General features: G+C 44.6%; 1 protein-coding gene across 5 annotated transcripts in view; it reads right to left on the bottom strand.

The window, feature by feature from the left end:
- Positions 1–15,569, bottom strand: part of LOC114605551 (uncharacterized) — a 30,255-nt gene extending 14,686 nt beyond the window's left edge. The window contains exons 1-11 of one of the 5 annotated variants that reach the window (XM_077935061.1): positions 15,397–15,569; positions 14,208–14,347; positions 12,514–12,628; positions 10,895–11,069; positions 10,224–10,335; positions 7,099–7,205; positions 5,683–5,809; positions 4,187–4,307; positions 3,717–3,802; positions 3,336–3,466; positions 1,741–1,779 (exon numbers count right to left, since the gene is read on the bottom strand). In XM_077935061.1, the coding sequence (XP_077791187.1) occupies positions 1,741–1,779; positions 3,336–3,466; positions 3,717–3,802; positions 4,187–4,307; positions 5,683–5,809; positions 7,099–7,205; positions 10,224–10,335; positions 10,895–11,069; positions 12,514–12,628; positions 14,208–14,292 (1,098 nt within the window). In that variant the 5' untranslated portion in view covers positions 14,293–14,347; positions 15,397–15,569. Of the gene's footprint in view, positions 1–1,719; positions 1,780–3,335; positions 3,467–3,716; positions 3,803–4,186; positions 4,308–5,682; positions 5,810–7,098; positions 7,206–10,223; positions 10,336–10,894; positions 11,070–12,513; positions 12,629–14,207; positions 14,348–15,396 lie in introns of all 5 variants that reach the window. The other 4 variants (XM_077935060.1, XM_077935063.1, XM_077935062.1 and 1 more) reach the window with 4 other exon arrangements.
- Positions 15,570–17,874: the final 2,305 nt, after the last annotated feature.

Here is a 17,874-nt window from a genome sequence, read left to right as displayed (position 1 = left end):
TCTTTCCCCATCCAAAATGAGCTAGGCTACAGCCATTCCTTACAATAAACTTATTTCTGTCATCTGCTGAGGTTCCCATATTTCTTCTAGAAATGGAAAATCTATAAAATCCAATCATCCACTAGGCCAACATTCATCATGGTTTGTACTTTTCTTCTCTGTCTCCAAGGATTAAGAAGTGTTTTCTTAGTTAATTGTTAATTAAACAATCATCACACTCTTCCATTTCTGTCTTCATCCACTTGTCAGCTATTCAGAAAGGTGGCCAGACATTTGGCTAGGGAACTCTGCTCACTTTTACCAAAGAGGTGTGTCGCATCACTTGGCATCAGATGTTCCACTAGATGACATAGGGTGAACAACTCTATTTATCAGCTTTAAACCCTCTTCTTTTTCCGCACTCCACAGAGTTTTCATCACTTATTATGGAACGTTTTTATTTCTCTTAGCTCATGGGTCCATGTGTATGATGATGACAACCATCATTTTTATCATAGCAACACCTGTGACCCATAAGAAGTGGTTGGGAGGCAAGTTGTACCACACCTAGGCACCACAAGGCAGTGTTAAGCTGCTGCTGCTGCTGCTGCTACCTGCCTATGGAAGAACGCTCCCTTCTTTCCTCCTGTAGGGCGCTGGCATCTCTGGCAGCAGGAAACAAGTAGCTTACTCTCTGCACCACTGTAGTAAATTGCCATACAAACTACTGCATTACAGTGACACTGCTACATGTGGCCAAAGGGTGGTATTGCAGCTTAGCACAAATCAGGCGGAAAAAAGGGACCAATAGGCTTTTGCCTGATCCTGTAAACCTTTTGCCTCTGAACCAGTTTCTCAGTTTAATCCAGCCTTCACCAATCTGGTGCCCTCCAGATGTTTTGGACTACAATTCCCATCAGTCCTCACCAACATGGCCATGTAGTCCAAAACATCTGGAGGGCACCAGATTGGTGAAGCAACGTGTCACTCAAGTACATATTCCCAAACACCAACTTTTTAGGCATGTGTTCCAAAACTGCTGGTTTTACTTATATTTCAATAAATCTTAGATCTACCTGTTTCTAAAGTTATATTTTAATGGTATGCTTCTTATGGATATTTCGTATTGTTATGTAAACCACATAAAGGTTTTTGTTGATTAGGTGAGTTATAAATCTTGTTAAATAAATGAATTATTGAGCTGCTCTTGTGGGGCAGACAGATGTACCTGGAAAAAATAGTGAGCTTGGGCTTTTCTATTGCACCCAGAAGACTGCTTCCCCTACCTTCATTTCTCTGATGACACAAATTCAGCTTTCACATCAACATCATGTACATCTGTATAAATCAGGCATAGGCAAACTTGGCCCTCCAGATGTTTTGGGACTACAACTCCCATCATCCCTAGCTAACAGGACCAGTGGTCAGGGATGGTGGGAATCGTAGTCTCAAAACATCTGGAGGGCTGAGTTTGCCTATGCCTGGTATAAATCCTCAGATGGCCCATTTCTATCTGCCCAGATCAGCCCATTTCTAACCACCTATATACCTGTTTGCCTGCCTAACACCTTTTAGGCTTGGTTACCTGCCTAGGCAGTACCTGCTTGCCTCCAGACTGCCAGCCCTTATACTTCCTAATAGTCTGGAAAGGTGACATGTGAGCTCCTTGCATCCGGTGAGCTTTACAGCAACAGGTTAGGGTAAGGAAAATTGAGCTTAAATATTGCTAAGTGCAATTACCACTATTGTTGCATCTCTTGCCTTGGCTATGAAATCGACGTTGATACCACCAATGACCACCTGAAAGGAAAACAAGAGGTCGGTGGGTCAGAGGGAGGGAGAATCCATCAGCAGAGGTCTCTTCCAGAGCCCTTCTTCCAGGACATGCCCACAAAGCCAAGGCTGAGGAACCTGCAGCTGTCCAGACATCATTGAACACCCGTTTCCATCAACTCTGACCTTTGACCATGGGGATTGGTTCTTAGGGGTGCTGGGGTCTAACGCCATCTGGAGGACCACAGTCTCCCCAGTCCTGCTCAAAGCAGAAGACAACCACAGTTTTTGCAGTGCCACCAAGGCAGTAGAAACAAAGGAAGGTTATTGAGTCCTTGGTGGGCTAATAATGATCAACACTTGGCTTGGTGGATCAGAAGTTGCGCAGAAGCTGATCTAGATACACCCCTCATATTAATGAAAGCTTGGTGTGCAGTAGTTATCAGACAAGAGAAGGAGGAGACATGTTTCAAGCAGATGCCTGAAAGTAGTAAATTCACAGAAATGACAGACAATGTGGTGGCATGTGTTGTGTATATTGTGGACTACAACTTCCATCAGCCTCAGCCAACATGACCAATGGTAAAGGTTGGTGGGAGTTGTAGTCCATAACATGGGGACACCTTGTTATCTATATGTGCCTCACATTATGTTGCATTTTCAAAGTCTTCCATAGGCCACCTTGAGAGGGTTCCCTGAAAGGCAGTGGGAGCAAATAAATCAACTTTGTCCACAGAAGAATGGTCAGTGCTTTTCAACCAAAAGGTTTTCCTTAGGAGCAGTAAAACAAAGTACATATTGAAAAAAGTAAATAAATGTAAAGACCTAATGCAAACTGTAAACAAACAACCTCCAGAGAGAAAGTAGAAAATGATTGTTAAATTGCATTTTTAAAAACTCTCAAGATAGTCACTGTCCAACATTCATGCAACATCAGACAGCTGATAAACTCAGCATGTTTGCTGGAGGTTATGTTTGAGTATCCATTTTAAAATGGATGTGTTAGTTTGTGTTAGTGCCCCTGTGGATGGCCTGTGGTTGAAAATGCATTAGGCATTCCTACCAAAATAAGTTACTGCTTTTAAAAGCACTTCCTTGAGGCACGCCTCTTTGCTCTTCTTGTTCGATGACTGCAACATTTGCGTTTCCAAGCAAGCATCATTGTGACAAAAGAGACATTCTGTTTTCATACATGATTGGTGTACATACATCATAAACTGGCATCAGTGAGGAGTTTGACTAGATGACTTTTAAGATCTTTTCATTTCAACTCCACATTTGTGACTTTTTGTGATATTTTCCTACACTGAGATTATCTCCATTTGGGAAAAAATATTTTGCAGGGAAGCACTGCTAGTCTTCGAGAAGGCAAAAGTGGTGGCTGACCTAAAGACCCTCATTTAACATAGTCTAACCACCAGGTAAGCTTTGTGCAAAGAAATCCGGATGAATGCTCAACCATCACATTGCCTGGAGGAGCCTGAGGCCAAGACCGCAAGGTTAAGGCGATGTGCAAATGAGCTGTAGCAGCCAAGCTGTTTCTTTCTGAGAGAGTGGCAACCCTTATGGAGCAGGCCACTCACCGGTCTTGGTACAGGAGATACTTTTTCATTTTGAGCCAAGTCGTCTCTCCAGCCCTGGGCTCTTTGGATCTTGTTCAGGGCTACAGCTATGCGGCTGCCCACCTTGGCGTTGTTCTTGATCAAGGCAATATCTGATATGGGGAAGGGTATGATGAAAGGAAAATAAAAGCAGAAGAACCCGAGAACTAAAAGAAAAGTAGGTGTAAGAAATTGGTGCAAAGATTCCCCTCTATTTTAATTTCCCAGAATGCTGCCAGTATAATGTTGCGCTGGAGCAGTGTAAGATTTCCAGAAAGTATGGAGAACATGGGGGGGGGGGGAATTATGCAATTGGATTTTGAGGAGGGGAAGTAAGAAGCGAGCATTTTCAGGAAAGGATACTGGATCTAAGTGACTCCCCACTAGATAACTTGTTTAGCTTCTGCAGCAAGAAGGGTGTAAGCTCCTTTCCTGTAATCCCCTTTTCCCTGCAAATATAACAAGAGCAATCTGGATGAGAACCAGTAGTTTTATATTTCTATATGAGAAGAGCACAAATAAATCATCTTTCTATCTATAAAAGGGGGGAAACACATCAGGTGGCCCTATCTATACTACAAACTTAATAAATATATGCATTGATTATCCAAGGTGAGCTCAGCTCAGGCTTTTAAGTGGAGGAACTTGATTGGAGAAAATCTGCCCCTAGAGGGCACCCACTGGCTGGAGCTTGGGTGTCAGAGGCGGCAGGGATCTGTGGACAACTGCCCCCCTCCCTCTGGCTGGTGCTCTGGCAGACAAAAGGAAGACAAACAAAACAAACCCAGAACTTTTGTGTTATGAAAATTTACGGGATTTCAGCAGCAGCTTACCGAGCCTCTCTCAAAGCCTGCTGGATTGCTTCTTCAATAAGCTGTCCTGAAGCAGCTTGATCCTCAGGGCAGGGCACTGCAATCAGCACTCCACTGCCCAACTGCAAATTCAGGGACCTGGCTGAGGAAGAAAGGCCATTAACTGTGTTTCTCTGCTGAATAACTCTGTCAACAGGTGGCAAAGGTAGCATCACAAATTTCATCGCTTATAGATGATGCATGTGCATGCAATTTATTTCTTCATCCCAGTAGCCTCTGGTGTCAACTGCTTTGCACCCAACGAAGTTTAATGCAGCCGTCCAGACGTTTTGGACTACAACTCCCATCAGCCCCAGTGAGTGCATAGATACGTGGGGGCAGCCATCCTTTTTTTCTGTACAATTTCCCTGGAAACAGGCGGCACGTTATGACATACAGTCACTTTCTGGACCATTCTGAAAGAGATTTTAACAGTGTAGCATCCTGCTACTTAGCAGCTCCAAGTCACAACAGAATGTTTAAAAAAGAAAAATTATAAATAATAATTATTTTGCTTACGTTACATTCCTTTGAAGGTGACCCGGAAACTACAACTAATCCAGAATGCGGCAGCTAGACTGGTGACTGGGGGTGGCCGCCGAGACCACATAACACCGGTCTTGAAAGGCCTACATTGGCTCCCAGTATATTTCCAAGCACAATTCAAAGTGCTGGTGCTGACCTTTAAAGCCCTAAACAGCCTCGGCCCAGTATACCTCAAGGAGTGTCTCCACCCCCATCATTCTGGCGGTTCCCTCATTGCAAGAAGCAAAGCTACAGGGAACCAGGCAGAGGGCCTTCTCGGTAGTAGCACCCGCCCTGTAGAACGCCCTCCCATCAGATGTCAAAGAGATCTTCTGACATTCAGAAGACATCTTAAGGCAGCCCTGTTCAGGGAAGTTTTTAATGTGTGACATCTTATTGTATTTTTGGTCTTTGTGGAAGCCGCCCATCTGGCTGGGGAAACCCAGCCAGATGGGCGGGGTACAAATAAATTATTATTATTATTATTATTATTATTATTATTATTATTATTATTCCAATCCACGCGCAGAGCCAAGACAGTGAAACAGGCATATTCACTCTAAAGAGCAGGTTGAAACAAGGTGGCCACCCATCACTAATTTCAGTAGGTCCAGTGCAGGAACCCCCACCTTTTTTAGACAGACACCCCTAAGCTGTTGAGTAGGCTCTTGTCACTTGGGGTGTAAGAGGTTGCCAGGGCCGCTGCCCCTGCCAAGTCTCAACACCAGGATACTGAAAACAAGAGAAGATATCCAAGGATGGAAAGGAGCACGTGGGACAGATTTGTCCTGCTCCCATGCGCATTTCTTCAAAAGTAAACCCAACGGACTACAATAGGCTTTGTCCCCCACTATGTGGGCAATGAACTTCCGCCTCAGGGAAACTGAGAAGCTCATTGGTTTGAACTCAAACCCTCCATTCTCAAAAAGCGCTTTGTTCCACAGACAGCTCACCAATCAGCTGTGCAGCATCCTCCTCGTTCTGCACATGATATGGGGCCTGGAAGCCACTCTGATGGCAGAAGAAGGCTGGGAACTCTCTGGAGTCTCCAAAGGTGGCCACACAGACACCTTGAGTCTCCTGCAGAGGTGAAGAGCGGGGGCAAAATCAAAATACTGTACTATACGTGGTATGAAAGCAAAAACCATCTTTGCTGGGTTATGGACCAAATCACTTACCACACTACAGAATCAAATGAAATTTCCATGATCCCAGGTCAGACCATTGGTCCAGCTAGCTCTTCGCTGTCTGCTGCAATGGGCAGGTGTCTTTCTTAGATTGACTAGCTGAGGGCCCTGCTGCCTGGAGATGTCAGAACTTAGGGACTTTTGCATCCGTGACACAAGCTGTATCACTGAGGTACAGCCCCTCCCCAAACAGGAAACCCTTACTGCTCTCACACAAAAGGATAAAATACAAGCCCTTTCCTCCAGCTCCATGGACTTGATAGAATCCGATCTCATGAACTAGATGCAGCAAGCCCAATAAATCTCTTTCTTGTTTTGTCTTTGAACTGTGTCTACAACCTCAAAATATATACATTTTAATTGCTATAATCGCTATAATGCATGTGGGCTGCCTGTGGCTCATGGATGTATTCATTGCAGCCCACTGTGGGTGCACAAGCCACCCAACTACTTTTAAAATAAATTAGGTAAGAATGTTTCTGTGTTAGAAACTTAGGCCAGTTTCAAATCAATTTAATACTTTGGTTGCATAGAAACATTCTTTCAAATCAATTTAATACTTTGGTTGCATAGAAACATTCTTATAACCAGATAATTTGCCCCCTTCACTACACTCAAAAGAGGGATAGGCATATCTGTCAGTTTCAGTTTCTTCTTTTCCCAATGTTAAGTTCAGTTTTCCACATTTCCACATAAGTTTGAACTTTTTAAAGTTCTCATGAAAGTTACTAAGCATTTTAGTGTAAATTATATTCACATGCAATTTTGCCTAATATAGATTTTTTTTTTGCAAAGCAAAAAATTTTGTAGGTTCTTTTCACTAGCATATGCATACTTTGCCCCAGTATATGCTTTTTTGTACACAATACTTGGCCAGAGAACCGGATTGCAAAATTCAGAGAACTGAAAATTCAGAAAGCTGGCTGTGTTTTGGTTTGCATATCGCTTTGGAAAGTATAAATTACAGGGGCTTGCCTTTAAATGTGAACTTTATCAAATTCTCCACTATCCCTACTTCAGAATATCAGAGTTCTGAGCAGGACAGCCATGACAGTACAACTATCCATTGAAATATGGGAGTAAATTCTACGTGAAGCTGGAACGACAGAACTGAGAAAGGCCAGATTAACCAGCCTTCTGTCTCTTGTTGCTTCCCTCTGCACTGCATTTGTGGCTCCTTACCAGATATTCCAATGTCCTGCCAATATCCAGTATAGACTTCACACCTGCGGAAATCACGGCAACTGGAGTACGGCCTAATTCTGTCAGGTCCGCACTCACATCCAAAGCTGAAAAGGACAGGGAGAAAAGACTGAAAAGACAGTGGCCCTGCCAAATTTCATAGCCACCAAAATGGTCAAACTGGTGGGGGTGGGAACCATCATAATTCTGTGTTAAGGTAACATATGAAGTTGCCTTATAATGAGTCAGACCATGAGCTCATCTTGCCAGTACCATCTAATTGGCTGTGGCTTTCTACAGTCTGAGGGTCAAACAAGATGCAACTTCAGCAGAAGAATCCAAGAGTGGTGCATTCCATGTTGCCACCAGAGATGAAACAGGAAAGTGCCACCCTGCCCTTTCGCCGCCACCGTCCCTGCTGAAGCCTCCCTTACCTGGGTTGTTTGGCAGCATCCACAAAATGGCAGTGGCAGGATCTCATGGACCAAATGAGAATTCATGAGATTTTGTGGTATTTCAGTGCATAGCTGTCAACCTTCCTGTTTTTTTGCGGGAAATTCCCTTATTCCAGCGCCATTTCCCACTGCTTCCTGCTGCTATCCCGGATTGTTAGCTATACCGTAGACTGTCCCCAGGATAGGTGAGGCTGCTGATCCCTTATTTTTGAGGCTGCTGATCCCTTATTTTCAAATCTGAAAGTTGACAGCTATGTTTCGGTGAGATCTCGGTACTACTGCTTCTCCATCAGTGGCAGAGGGGGTGGGGTGGGGAGGGGAGGGCAGCGTGCCTGCAGAGGCACTGCCTCGTGGGCTTCTGCTGCCTGAGGCGGCTGCCTCAGCCCACCTCATGAGTTGGCCAGCCCTGGATTAATCCTACTCCAAAAATAAGTCGTGTTGGTTTCAGTGAAGTGAACCCATTGCTTTTTTGGGGGGGGGACGAAGGGGTACACATACCCCTAAACATTTTGTGAATCTTTGTCCATTTACTGTCTTTATTTTTCCTGATTTGAACTATGAAATGGTGATTTTCTTGAGTCAAAATGAGAGTACCCCTAACCATTTTTTAAAGGGAAAAAAAGCACTGAGTGTACCCCATGGCAAGTGTGTATAGGATCGTAGCCCTAAACGAGTGAATGCATTTAACCCGATGTGTTTCGAAGTAGCAACTGCAAGGTGTGTGGGATGGATCAGTTTCGAGACTGTGCTGTATATGAATTGGGGAGGGTGTCCTGGTTCTCACCTCTAGAACAGAGAGGAACCAGGGTAGGGAGGGAAGAATGTGAAGAAATGCCATTAACTCAGATGTAGCCCATGTGGTGCCCTGCAGATGCTGCTGGACTATAACTCCCATCATCTTTGTAGGCTGAGCTTATGGGAATTAGCATCCAAAAGCATCTGAAAGGCTCCAAGTTTTCCATTCCTAGAGGAGTTCCATAAAATGGTAGGTGGTTATAGGCCTAGAATTCATATACTGTATGTGTATATATATATATATATATATATATATATATATATATATATATGCTTTCGTAGATTTTCACGGGTACAGGAATGCAGGTTTTGGTGTCCTCGGGTATCTTCCCGTGTAAAAGTTGGGGTGTCTAGGCGACGTTTCGACGAGGTCTCACTCGTCATCTTCAGGCTGGTGCTTTCGGCTTCTTGTTACTGGAACAGAGCAGGATCTCAGTGTTTGAGTTCCTATAAATACTGTAGAGGAGGTATGGTGTATAGCCTCCAATGTTCTTGGCTTGGCTTCGTGTATACAGATAAATTACAGACACCATCCAGTAGCCAAACCATGGTGGCACCTCCGGATGCTGCACCCCCCTGCAATCCCTACACAGATCTGGCTGGCACAGGCCACAAAACCACAGCTCGCCCCTATACACGAAGCCAAGCCAGAGCACAACTAAATGTAGTACACCCATCTTCTCAGAAAAACTCTTCACAAAGTTCAAGAGGTCAAGACACAAAGGCTTTAGCAACTAATCCACACCTAATGACCCACCTAAGTGGTACTCAGGATATCACTCAAGAAATCACTCAAGATATCCCTCAAGCAATTAAGGAACAAAAGAAGAAAAGGCACACTAGCCTGGGAACTTCCTCTCTGCCCAGAACATTGGAGGCTATACACCATACCTCCTCTACAGTATTTATAGGAACTCAAACACTGAGATCCTGCTCTGTTCCAGTAACAAGAAGCCGAAAGCACCAGCCTGAAGATGACGAGTGAGACCTCGTCGAAACGTCGCCTAGACACCCCAACTTTTACACGGGAAGATACCCGAGGACACCAAAACCTGCATTCCTGTACCCGTGAAAATCTACGAAAGCAAATATATATATATATATATATATATATATATATATATGCAGGTTTTGGTGTCCTCGGGTATCTTCCCGTGTAAAAGTTGGGGTGTCTAGGCGACGTTTCGACAAGATAAATTACAGATAAATTACAGACACCATCCAGTAGCCAAACCATGGTGGCACCTCCGGATGCTGCACCCCCCTGCAATCCCTACACAGATCTGGCTGGCACAGGCCACAAAACCACAGCTCGCCCCTATACACGAAGCCAAGCCAGAGCACAACTAAATGTAGTACACCCATCTTCTCAGAAAAACTCTTCACAAAGTTCAAGAGGTCAAGACACAAAGGCTTTAGCAACTAATCCACACCTAATGACCCACCTAAGTGGTACTCAGGATATCACTCAAGAAATCACTCAAGATATCCCTCAAGCAATTAAGGAACAAAAGAAGAAAAGGCACACTAGCCTGGGAACTTCCTCTCTGCCCAGAACCTCCTCAACAGTATTTATAGGAACTCAAACACTGAGATCCTGCTCTGTTCCAGTAACAAGAAGCCGAAAGCACCAGCCTGAAGATGACGAGTGAGACCTCGTCGAAACGTCGCCTAGACACCCCAACTTTTACACGGGAAGATACCCGAGGACACCAAAACCTGCATTCCTGTACCCGTGAAAATCTACGAAAGCATATATATATACACACACACACACACACACACACACACACAGTATTTAGCACTTAACCTCTGGTTATAAAATTAAAACAACATTTAGAATTTAATTTTTAGTTATAAAATTAATTCTCTTACTCTTCTCTCCTCCGCGGTGAACCCCTCCAATTCCTCCTGTCACAAATACAGGGATCTTTGCTTTGTGTGCCACAATCATGGTTCCAGCCACAGTTGTACCACCAGACAAGCCCTGTGTGGAACAGCCAGTCATAATCTAGATTGCATAAGACCCTCAGCAAGGAGTGCCTAGATTCCAGCCCTCTCACATCGTTCCACCACTGGGCAAAATACAGCAATGTAAGCCAACCTGGGTGGCTCGAAAAGGAGACTAGGCAAATTAATGGAGACAAGGCTATCCATGGCTACTGGTCATAAGAACTGTAAACTACAGAGGTGGGGAACCTGGACCTAATTAAGCTTACTAGGTCACCCCATTTGGCCCGCAAGTAACTGCTTTGGTCACCCTGCATGATGACCTCCGCTGGGAGAGATTCAGGGGAAATATGTATGTTAATTTTCCTTGACCTCCCAGCAGCTTTCAATACTATCAAGCACTGTATCCTTCTGGGGTGGCTGTTTGAGTTGGGAGTAGGTGGCACTGCTTTGCAGTGGTTCCAATCCTACTGATCCAGCAGGGTCTTCTCATGTTCTTAGGTTATGTTCAGAGATTATGTGTGCTCTATAGAGATTTGAACCAGGGGAACATAAAAGAAAACAAACCACCACCCCCCGAGAATTCAGTCCAATACCTGACTGAGAACGTAGGGAAGATCCCTCCGAGACACCTTTATTGCATTTTTGCTCTTGGCCAAAGTCTCAAGCTGTTCATTCCGGAGACCCACGTGGATGCGACCACTTAAAATGCCGATAGTTGCTGGCACAGACCCATTTGCTCTTATTATTTCTTCTACCTCTCTGGCCATGCTGGTGCATTGCAAGCAACGCAAAAGAAAAAGAAGGCAAAATAAGTTGCCATGGTATTAAAAACTGTTCTCCTCTCCCAATCCCACACCACACCCTCATTTACATTTCATTTCCTTCCCCTGTGGCTCCTCTACATAATCTTGGGTTAGTTTTAATGGCGATGAGGTCCTTGCGTTATCAATTTATGGCCAGATTGTCAGCACAGGGATAAATCAGATATGGGGAACCCTTGGCCTTTCAGGTGTTGTTGGGAGTACAGTTTCCATCACCTCTGACCATTCTGCAATGCTGACTGAGGCTGATGGGAGTTGGAGTCCAACAACATCTAGAGTGCCACAGGTTCCCCAATCCCTGCTCAAAAATGTAGGTGGCAATCTGGGATCCCCACTGTCCTAATAGCCCTGCCTTTAGCCAACATAAAGCCTATTCTCTAGTATGTCAAGGTTATTGACCAGTGCTATCTTTCTAGAAAAAGAGGTGCCGGAACGCACCATGACCCACTCCCCTGTTCTCTTATAATGGCAATGGAGCCCACCTGAGAGGTGCCAGGACTGAGTTCCGGTGAGCTCCGGCTGAAAAAAATGCCCTGGTTTTATCTATTCTGAATGGCAATCTGCATAGAGAGAAATCATTTGGTGTAGCCTTCCTCAGATTGTACACATTCCCTTATGCACTGCTTTTCTCATTGCAATGAACTTTTTTCCACCCAGAGGAGTGTTCAAGCATGCAATTCCCTCACTTGCAATCTGCAGTGGTACCTTAATCCTAAAGAGACTGTGCCATCTGTTCATTTGCTGTGCAAAGACTGCCCCAGATAGGCTTATCAAGCTTCACTACCATCAAAAATGTATGGTTATAGGAATACGAAACAGGCTTAAGTGGATCCTACCCTGCATGTATATGTTTATTACTTGGTGACTGCAACTTCAGGCGATAGCTAGAACTTGTGAAGCAGCCATCAAAGGTCAAATGTAATTGACAGAGCTGTCATTTTTCCTGATGACCTCAGCATTGTTATGGGGTTGCCAGGGGCGGGGCTCTTGTGGTGGGTACCATATTTTCTGCCACTTCCATTTTCTTAAAATTTTCCCCAAAAGCCACTCACCCAGTGGCTGGGTACAATGCAAAATGAATTACTGGTGAAGACCCCTGCCACTCAGCCACCACCTCAACCTCCCAGGGTTGTCTACATTAATTAGCATATGCAAATTCTATGTAGATTTGTGTCAGGGGCCTCTGCCCCAAGTCCTTTAAATACCTAGCAATGCCCCTGACCTGGTGACCCCAGAAATAGTCCTTTTCAATGAAGGCAGTTCATGAGTTCAGTTTAGCTGCAGATCAACAAGCAATGAGATGTCATGAGGTGCATGCATGTGTGCATCAGTCTCTGGCCTAGCCCAGCTTGCAGCTTTCGCTGTGCAAGAAAATTACAGTCTCTGCCTACCTCAGATTCTGGGGATATGGCATGCCGTGCGTAATGATGGTGCTCTCCAAGGCAACGACAGGCCTCCTGCTGTCCAGGGCCTCCCTCACCAAAGGGTGGATGCAGAAGTCGCTGCCTAGAACAAAATACAAACACTGTCGATATCTAACGGGAAAGTGTGACAATCTGGGCAGGACTTTGGGGCAGGAGTCCAGGGCCTCAAAGAGCAGAAGGGCTCCAAACACAGCAGGGCTTTGCTTGCATTTTGAAATGTAAGTGAAGTGACACACATGATCTTTTAAAGAGGGAGCCCCTGTAAGGCCATTAAGGGTGCAATCCAAACTCTGGTGAACAGCAGCTGGGCTTAACAGAATGTGGGAACCACTGCCACATCTGTATCCCCCACCGCTTGCGCCATCCAAAACAGAAGGCAAGGTGGAGGAGGAGTGGAAAATTTTGTATTTTTACTAGACCTGCGCAAGGCTGCCATAGCAGAAAACTCTAGATTGGGGCCATTGCTACAACTTGCCAGTAGCTTGGGATCCAGTGGGTCCTTGGCTAGCTGAGATCCACCCCCTGCCCTCCTCCCACTCCTGAAATGCCCCATGGGGTGGGGGACACATGCACCAGCTACCACCTGTGGAAAACCTCAGTGGCAGCTGCTGCCAATGTGTTGTTTTTGTCAGGAGTTCAGCCTACACTGGAGTAGGACCCTGGCAGAGACACATGCCCGACTGGCATGTTCCCTCCCTCCTGGTCGATCGTTCGGGAGCTTCATAAGCTTTCTTCAGCCCAAACATCACAGCGACTGATGCCAACAGACATTGGCACACTTAGGGATCTGCAGAGTCTTCGCAGCTTTGCGTAACAGACCTCAGCAACTCAGCATTTTGGCTAATCTACTTTATTTACATATAAACACACACAGAGCACTGCAACATGGTTCCCTCTCTCTCTAGCATCAGACAGCAAAGAGAAAAAGAACAAAGGACAATAGTCCCACTTCACAGAACTCAGAAACACAAACATCCTGTCTCCATCACTTCCCACTCTGTGGAGTCAAAATATATACCATCATGTGAAAGACAACAATCCCATGACTGCAATCATAGATCAGGAACTCTAACAGTTTTTGCGGGTGCAGTTGGGGCTTCTGAGGCAACAGAGCCACTCCACTGGCACAGCCCAGCACAGCCAAACAGAGGGGGACAGAGGGACACTGTGGCCTCATCTAAACCCCCTCCAGTGCAGTAGACTTAAAAATACCTAACTATACAACTGCTCATGATGTGTATTCTGAACTACAAAAAGCCTGGGTTCTGAAAGCAGATTTGTTGCATTAGAACAGTGGCAGACTTTGGGCTCTCAAATTCAAGCAGCACCCTGTACAACCCTAAAATTTGGTGTGCGCTTCCCCTTCGTTCTACAGCGCTGTTGTGGTGCCCCCTGCAGTGTGGTGCTCCATGCGGCCAAACTAGTCGCGCTACCCTAACACTGCTTCTGAACTAGGGTGACAGAGAGCATCAATCCACTACAAATGCACAAATTAAATGCTCCAGTGTGCACTTGAATCCACCCTGCAAAATAATGGCAGTCTGAAGGAACCCTAACTGGTGATGAGTTATCAGGTGATGTACATGTATGCACGAACCAGCCTTAATACTGCACACAAGGGTGGCATAAAAAAGAGTGCAATCTCTTCAAGAAACACTCACCATTCAAGTAACTTCTTATTTGGAGAACACGACAAGCCACAGAAGCCACACGGCCTCCCAAGGTAAAGGCAGGTTTCAAAATCATTCTTTGATTGAAGAGAAGGCCAATTCATGAAGACCAATGCTGTCAAAAAGTGTGTCTGAAAGGAGCAAAGTTTGTGTCTGTTCTCAGACTTTCATTGACTTGCAAGCTGGTCCCTTCCTTATCATTTATTTAGGCATTTATGTTGTTGTATCATCACACCATGCCCCTCAAAAGTGGCTTCGAATGTGTAGTCAAAGACCACAAATCAACCCATCAGTTTATAAAACTGCATAATATTCATGATAAAAGGGAAACTAAGGGAGAATGGAAATGAAACAGAGAACCTCAGATTAAACCTCAAATTTCCTTTTTCAAAGTTTTCCAGCCCAAATGGAATCTCACGGGAAGAGCATCTGCCTGGCATGCGGAAGGTCTCTGGTCCAACCCTCAGCATCTCATAGGAGGGCTGGGAGAGGTTCCTACCCAGAATCCTCAAGAGCTGCTGCCAGTCAGTGGTCTGACAGAGTATAAGGCAGCTTCCTACATTTCTAACTATAACAGAATTACAAAAGACACCAGCTAAATATTCAGGTAACTAGTCCAGGACCAACCACACAATTTAGTGCTCTCGGCCTTGCATTCCAGGATCACTATAATTAGAGTTCCTAGAACAATTTATCCAAAATTAGAGTGATTTCTCCATTCGAGTTAAGGACTGAGTTACATGGTGAGGTTTATACTGCTCAGCTTAGTTAGCTCAGCACCAAGTATACTATTTACGTATATTGTTTTAAAGGCATACAAATTGCTGCTGGCATTGCACACAGGAAATTTTGTGTGTTAGCCACCCTGATGTGAAATACTAAAAACTAAATATCAACTAAGTTTACCTTTCAGGCAAATGCAGTTTGGTTTCACTATGAGTCCTTTTAAAAACTGTCTACACTTTGTTGAAACTAAGCAAGAGTCACCAATGTATTTTTAAAAATTATCTTACGCTACTCTCCTGAGCAAACCCTGCATTCTTAATGATAGGACCCTCATTTTTTTTTCAGGTTTCACCCAGCTGCACCTCTGATTCTTCCCACCCTCTTAGCAATCTGGTATTTAACTAGCATTGGCCTTTGACAGCAGAAGAAGGTGGCAATGTGTCTGGTTCCTTACCTCTACGAGCGCTCCTTGTTTCCACCATATGCTCGCCGAACTTTCCGTATGACCAGCGCTGCAAGAAGATGAGCCTGTTGGGAATTGCAACAGACTGATCTTGGCTCCAGCTGTCCTACATTCCAGCCATGGACTCCACGCCAAGCAAGTCCATTTATCATTAACAGGATAAAGCAGCTGGCATTCTGGAACTACTCTCTGCCTTGGGGAAAGGGAAGGCTGTTGTCAAATTGGAGAAAACATCTGTGATCTCCATGACTTTTGGTGCTTTTCCATGCTCAGCACCGTCAGTTTCATGCATCTCTCTGGAGAAGTCAAAGCCAGTTTTGGATAATATTTCAGAGTTCCTATGGTGCTTTTAGGCAAGAGCACAAAACATGCAATACAGCAGGAAAATAGTGGTTTTGCCATTTGCCACCCAAAATCAGGTAAATCTGATAAGTGGGGAAGGGGTGGAATCTGAGATTAACACAGGCTGCACTCTTTGAAACTGCCATAGCTATCAACTGTACTAGCTCTGATTGAAATGAGCCCCTTTCCCCTAAACATTGCTCAGCTGCTGAGCTGTTATGCAATGTTTATGAACTCCTCAGTTTTGTTTCATGAAAAAACAAACAAACTGTGCATGCCTAAGTCTCAGGGACAGATGGGGCTGTGTTGTGTTCAAGGGTCGCAATTCAGAATAGGCAGAAAGCTGTACTGAAAATATGACCAAACAATGTACTGCTTACATAATCTTGACCTAGCTTTTGTTTTGTATCTGACCTCTTACTGTAAATAAGTTTGCTATAGTGGTGGTGTATATTTTATGTTTGAAAACAAAAAAGTAACATTATATTTTTAAAATTAAAAAAAAGCAAGCAAGAATTTTACTAAGAAGTTTGAGTCTATCAATTTGGCATTAAATGTGAAAATGCTTTCTTCTCCCACTATAGATGTTCAGTTGTATAGTAAAGCTAGGTTGGTTGTTTAATCTTCCATTATCGCTGATGTGAATGGTGATTGTGCGTTATTCTGTGTACATTAAAACTTTACACAGAAAGACTCTGTCCCCCCAAACCTTCTCTATATACTTGCGTGTAAATCAGCTTCTAACCCTGTTAACATATAATATCTCTGGTCAGAGTCCTGCATTCGTTGCTGATTTGCGACCAGGCCAAGTTCTAGGCGTTACTATTGTGAAGAAATGATGTGAAACTATGTAGCTTGCAATCTGAGCAAGGCCACAGGCGGACATGTGGAATGCCTAATGTTTATGCGACCTGATAGTTGCGAGAAGGATGGGAAGGGAGGCTGAAGATAAGCAGGAGGAGCTGCTCTCAAGGCCATGGAACAGAGTCTACTTCAAAGGAACCCTGATAGACTAGGAATGTAGCCACTGATAAGTGTACATGAGCAATGTATGAAAACGGCAACAAAATGTAACGAAATAGCTTCAAGTTCTTTGTTTGAGGATACATTGCCAGGGCAATTCTTGCCTCCATCTTTCTTGGCCATCAGATCACCCTCCCAGGTACTTTTGCATTTAGATTTGGTCTCTATTTGTATAGTCCCACTTGGATAACACACACTGTGTTAGGATGTGAGATTTCCCACAACACTATTAGTATGCAAAGCCCTTAACAGTTTGGGACCAGATTACTTGCAATATCTTCTTACCCGCTGACTGCTTCAGTTTGAGGAAACGGCATTGTTGCAGAATGCCACTTTTGTTTCATACTTTGGAACTCGCTGTCTATAGGTGTCAGGCAGGTGCTTTCACCATACCATTTCGCGCGCCTGCTCAAAACACCTACGTTTAGACAAGCCTATCCGGACAATGTCAACATGCATTGCAATCTGGTTTTCAGCTTAGCAGTGATTTTTAAATTTCTTTTAATGTTTTATATAGTGGTTCCTAAGCTTTCTTCCAATAATTTATTGTTTTGTGTAAACCGCTTTTAGGTTTTATTACAATCAAGCAAGCGTATAAATCTAAAATAAATAAAAGTAAATCAAGAAATGTATTGTGATAGTAACAATTGGAAGCTGAAATAGAACGCTTTAGGCCTCTAACTGAAGTGGGTTCTTCTTATGCCAAATTAAATTATGTTCGTCTTTAGGATGCCACAAAAAGACTCGTCCATGTTCCCGGTGTGTATTTGGGCTTTGAGACCCCAAAGCTTCGCCCCGTAACCGAGCGAGCTCCCCATGGAGCCGCGACAGAGAAAAGGAACCCAAAACTCCATAGACCTCTGTCGCCAACCGCCGCTCGCGCGAAGTGAAGCCCGACGCGCGTTTGCAGGCGGTTCCCCCGCCCAAGCCCCGCCTCCGGGTCTGGCGTCACAACTCCCCCACGTCCGTCTAACCCAGTGGGCGCGGCTTCACGAACGGCTACACCAATCAGAACCTTCGCTCTCGACCTCGTGCTTCCCCCCCTCCCACCCCATTCTCTCCCTTTCTCTGTCGGCCCGCTTGTCCTCTTCTCCCAAAGCGAAG

Source organism: Podarcis muralis, chromosome 10, assembly GCF_964188315.1.
Source record: "Podarcis muralis chromosome 10, rPodMur119.hap1.1, whole genome shotgun sequence".
Taxonomy (NCBI): Eukaryota; Metazoa; Chordata; class Lepidosauria; order Squamata; family Lacertidae; genus Podarcis; species Podarcis muralis.
Note: the sequence above shows the minus strand (reverse complement) of the source record. Positions and strands in the feature narration are given on the sequence as shown.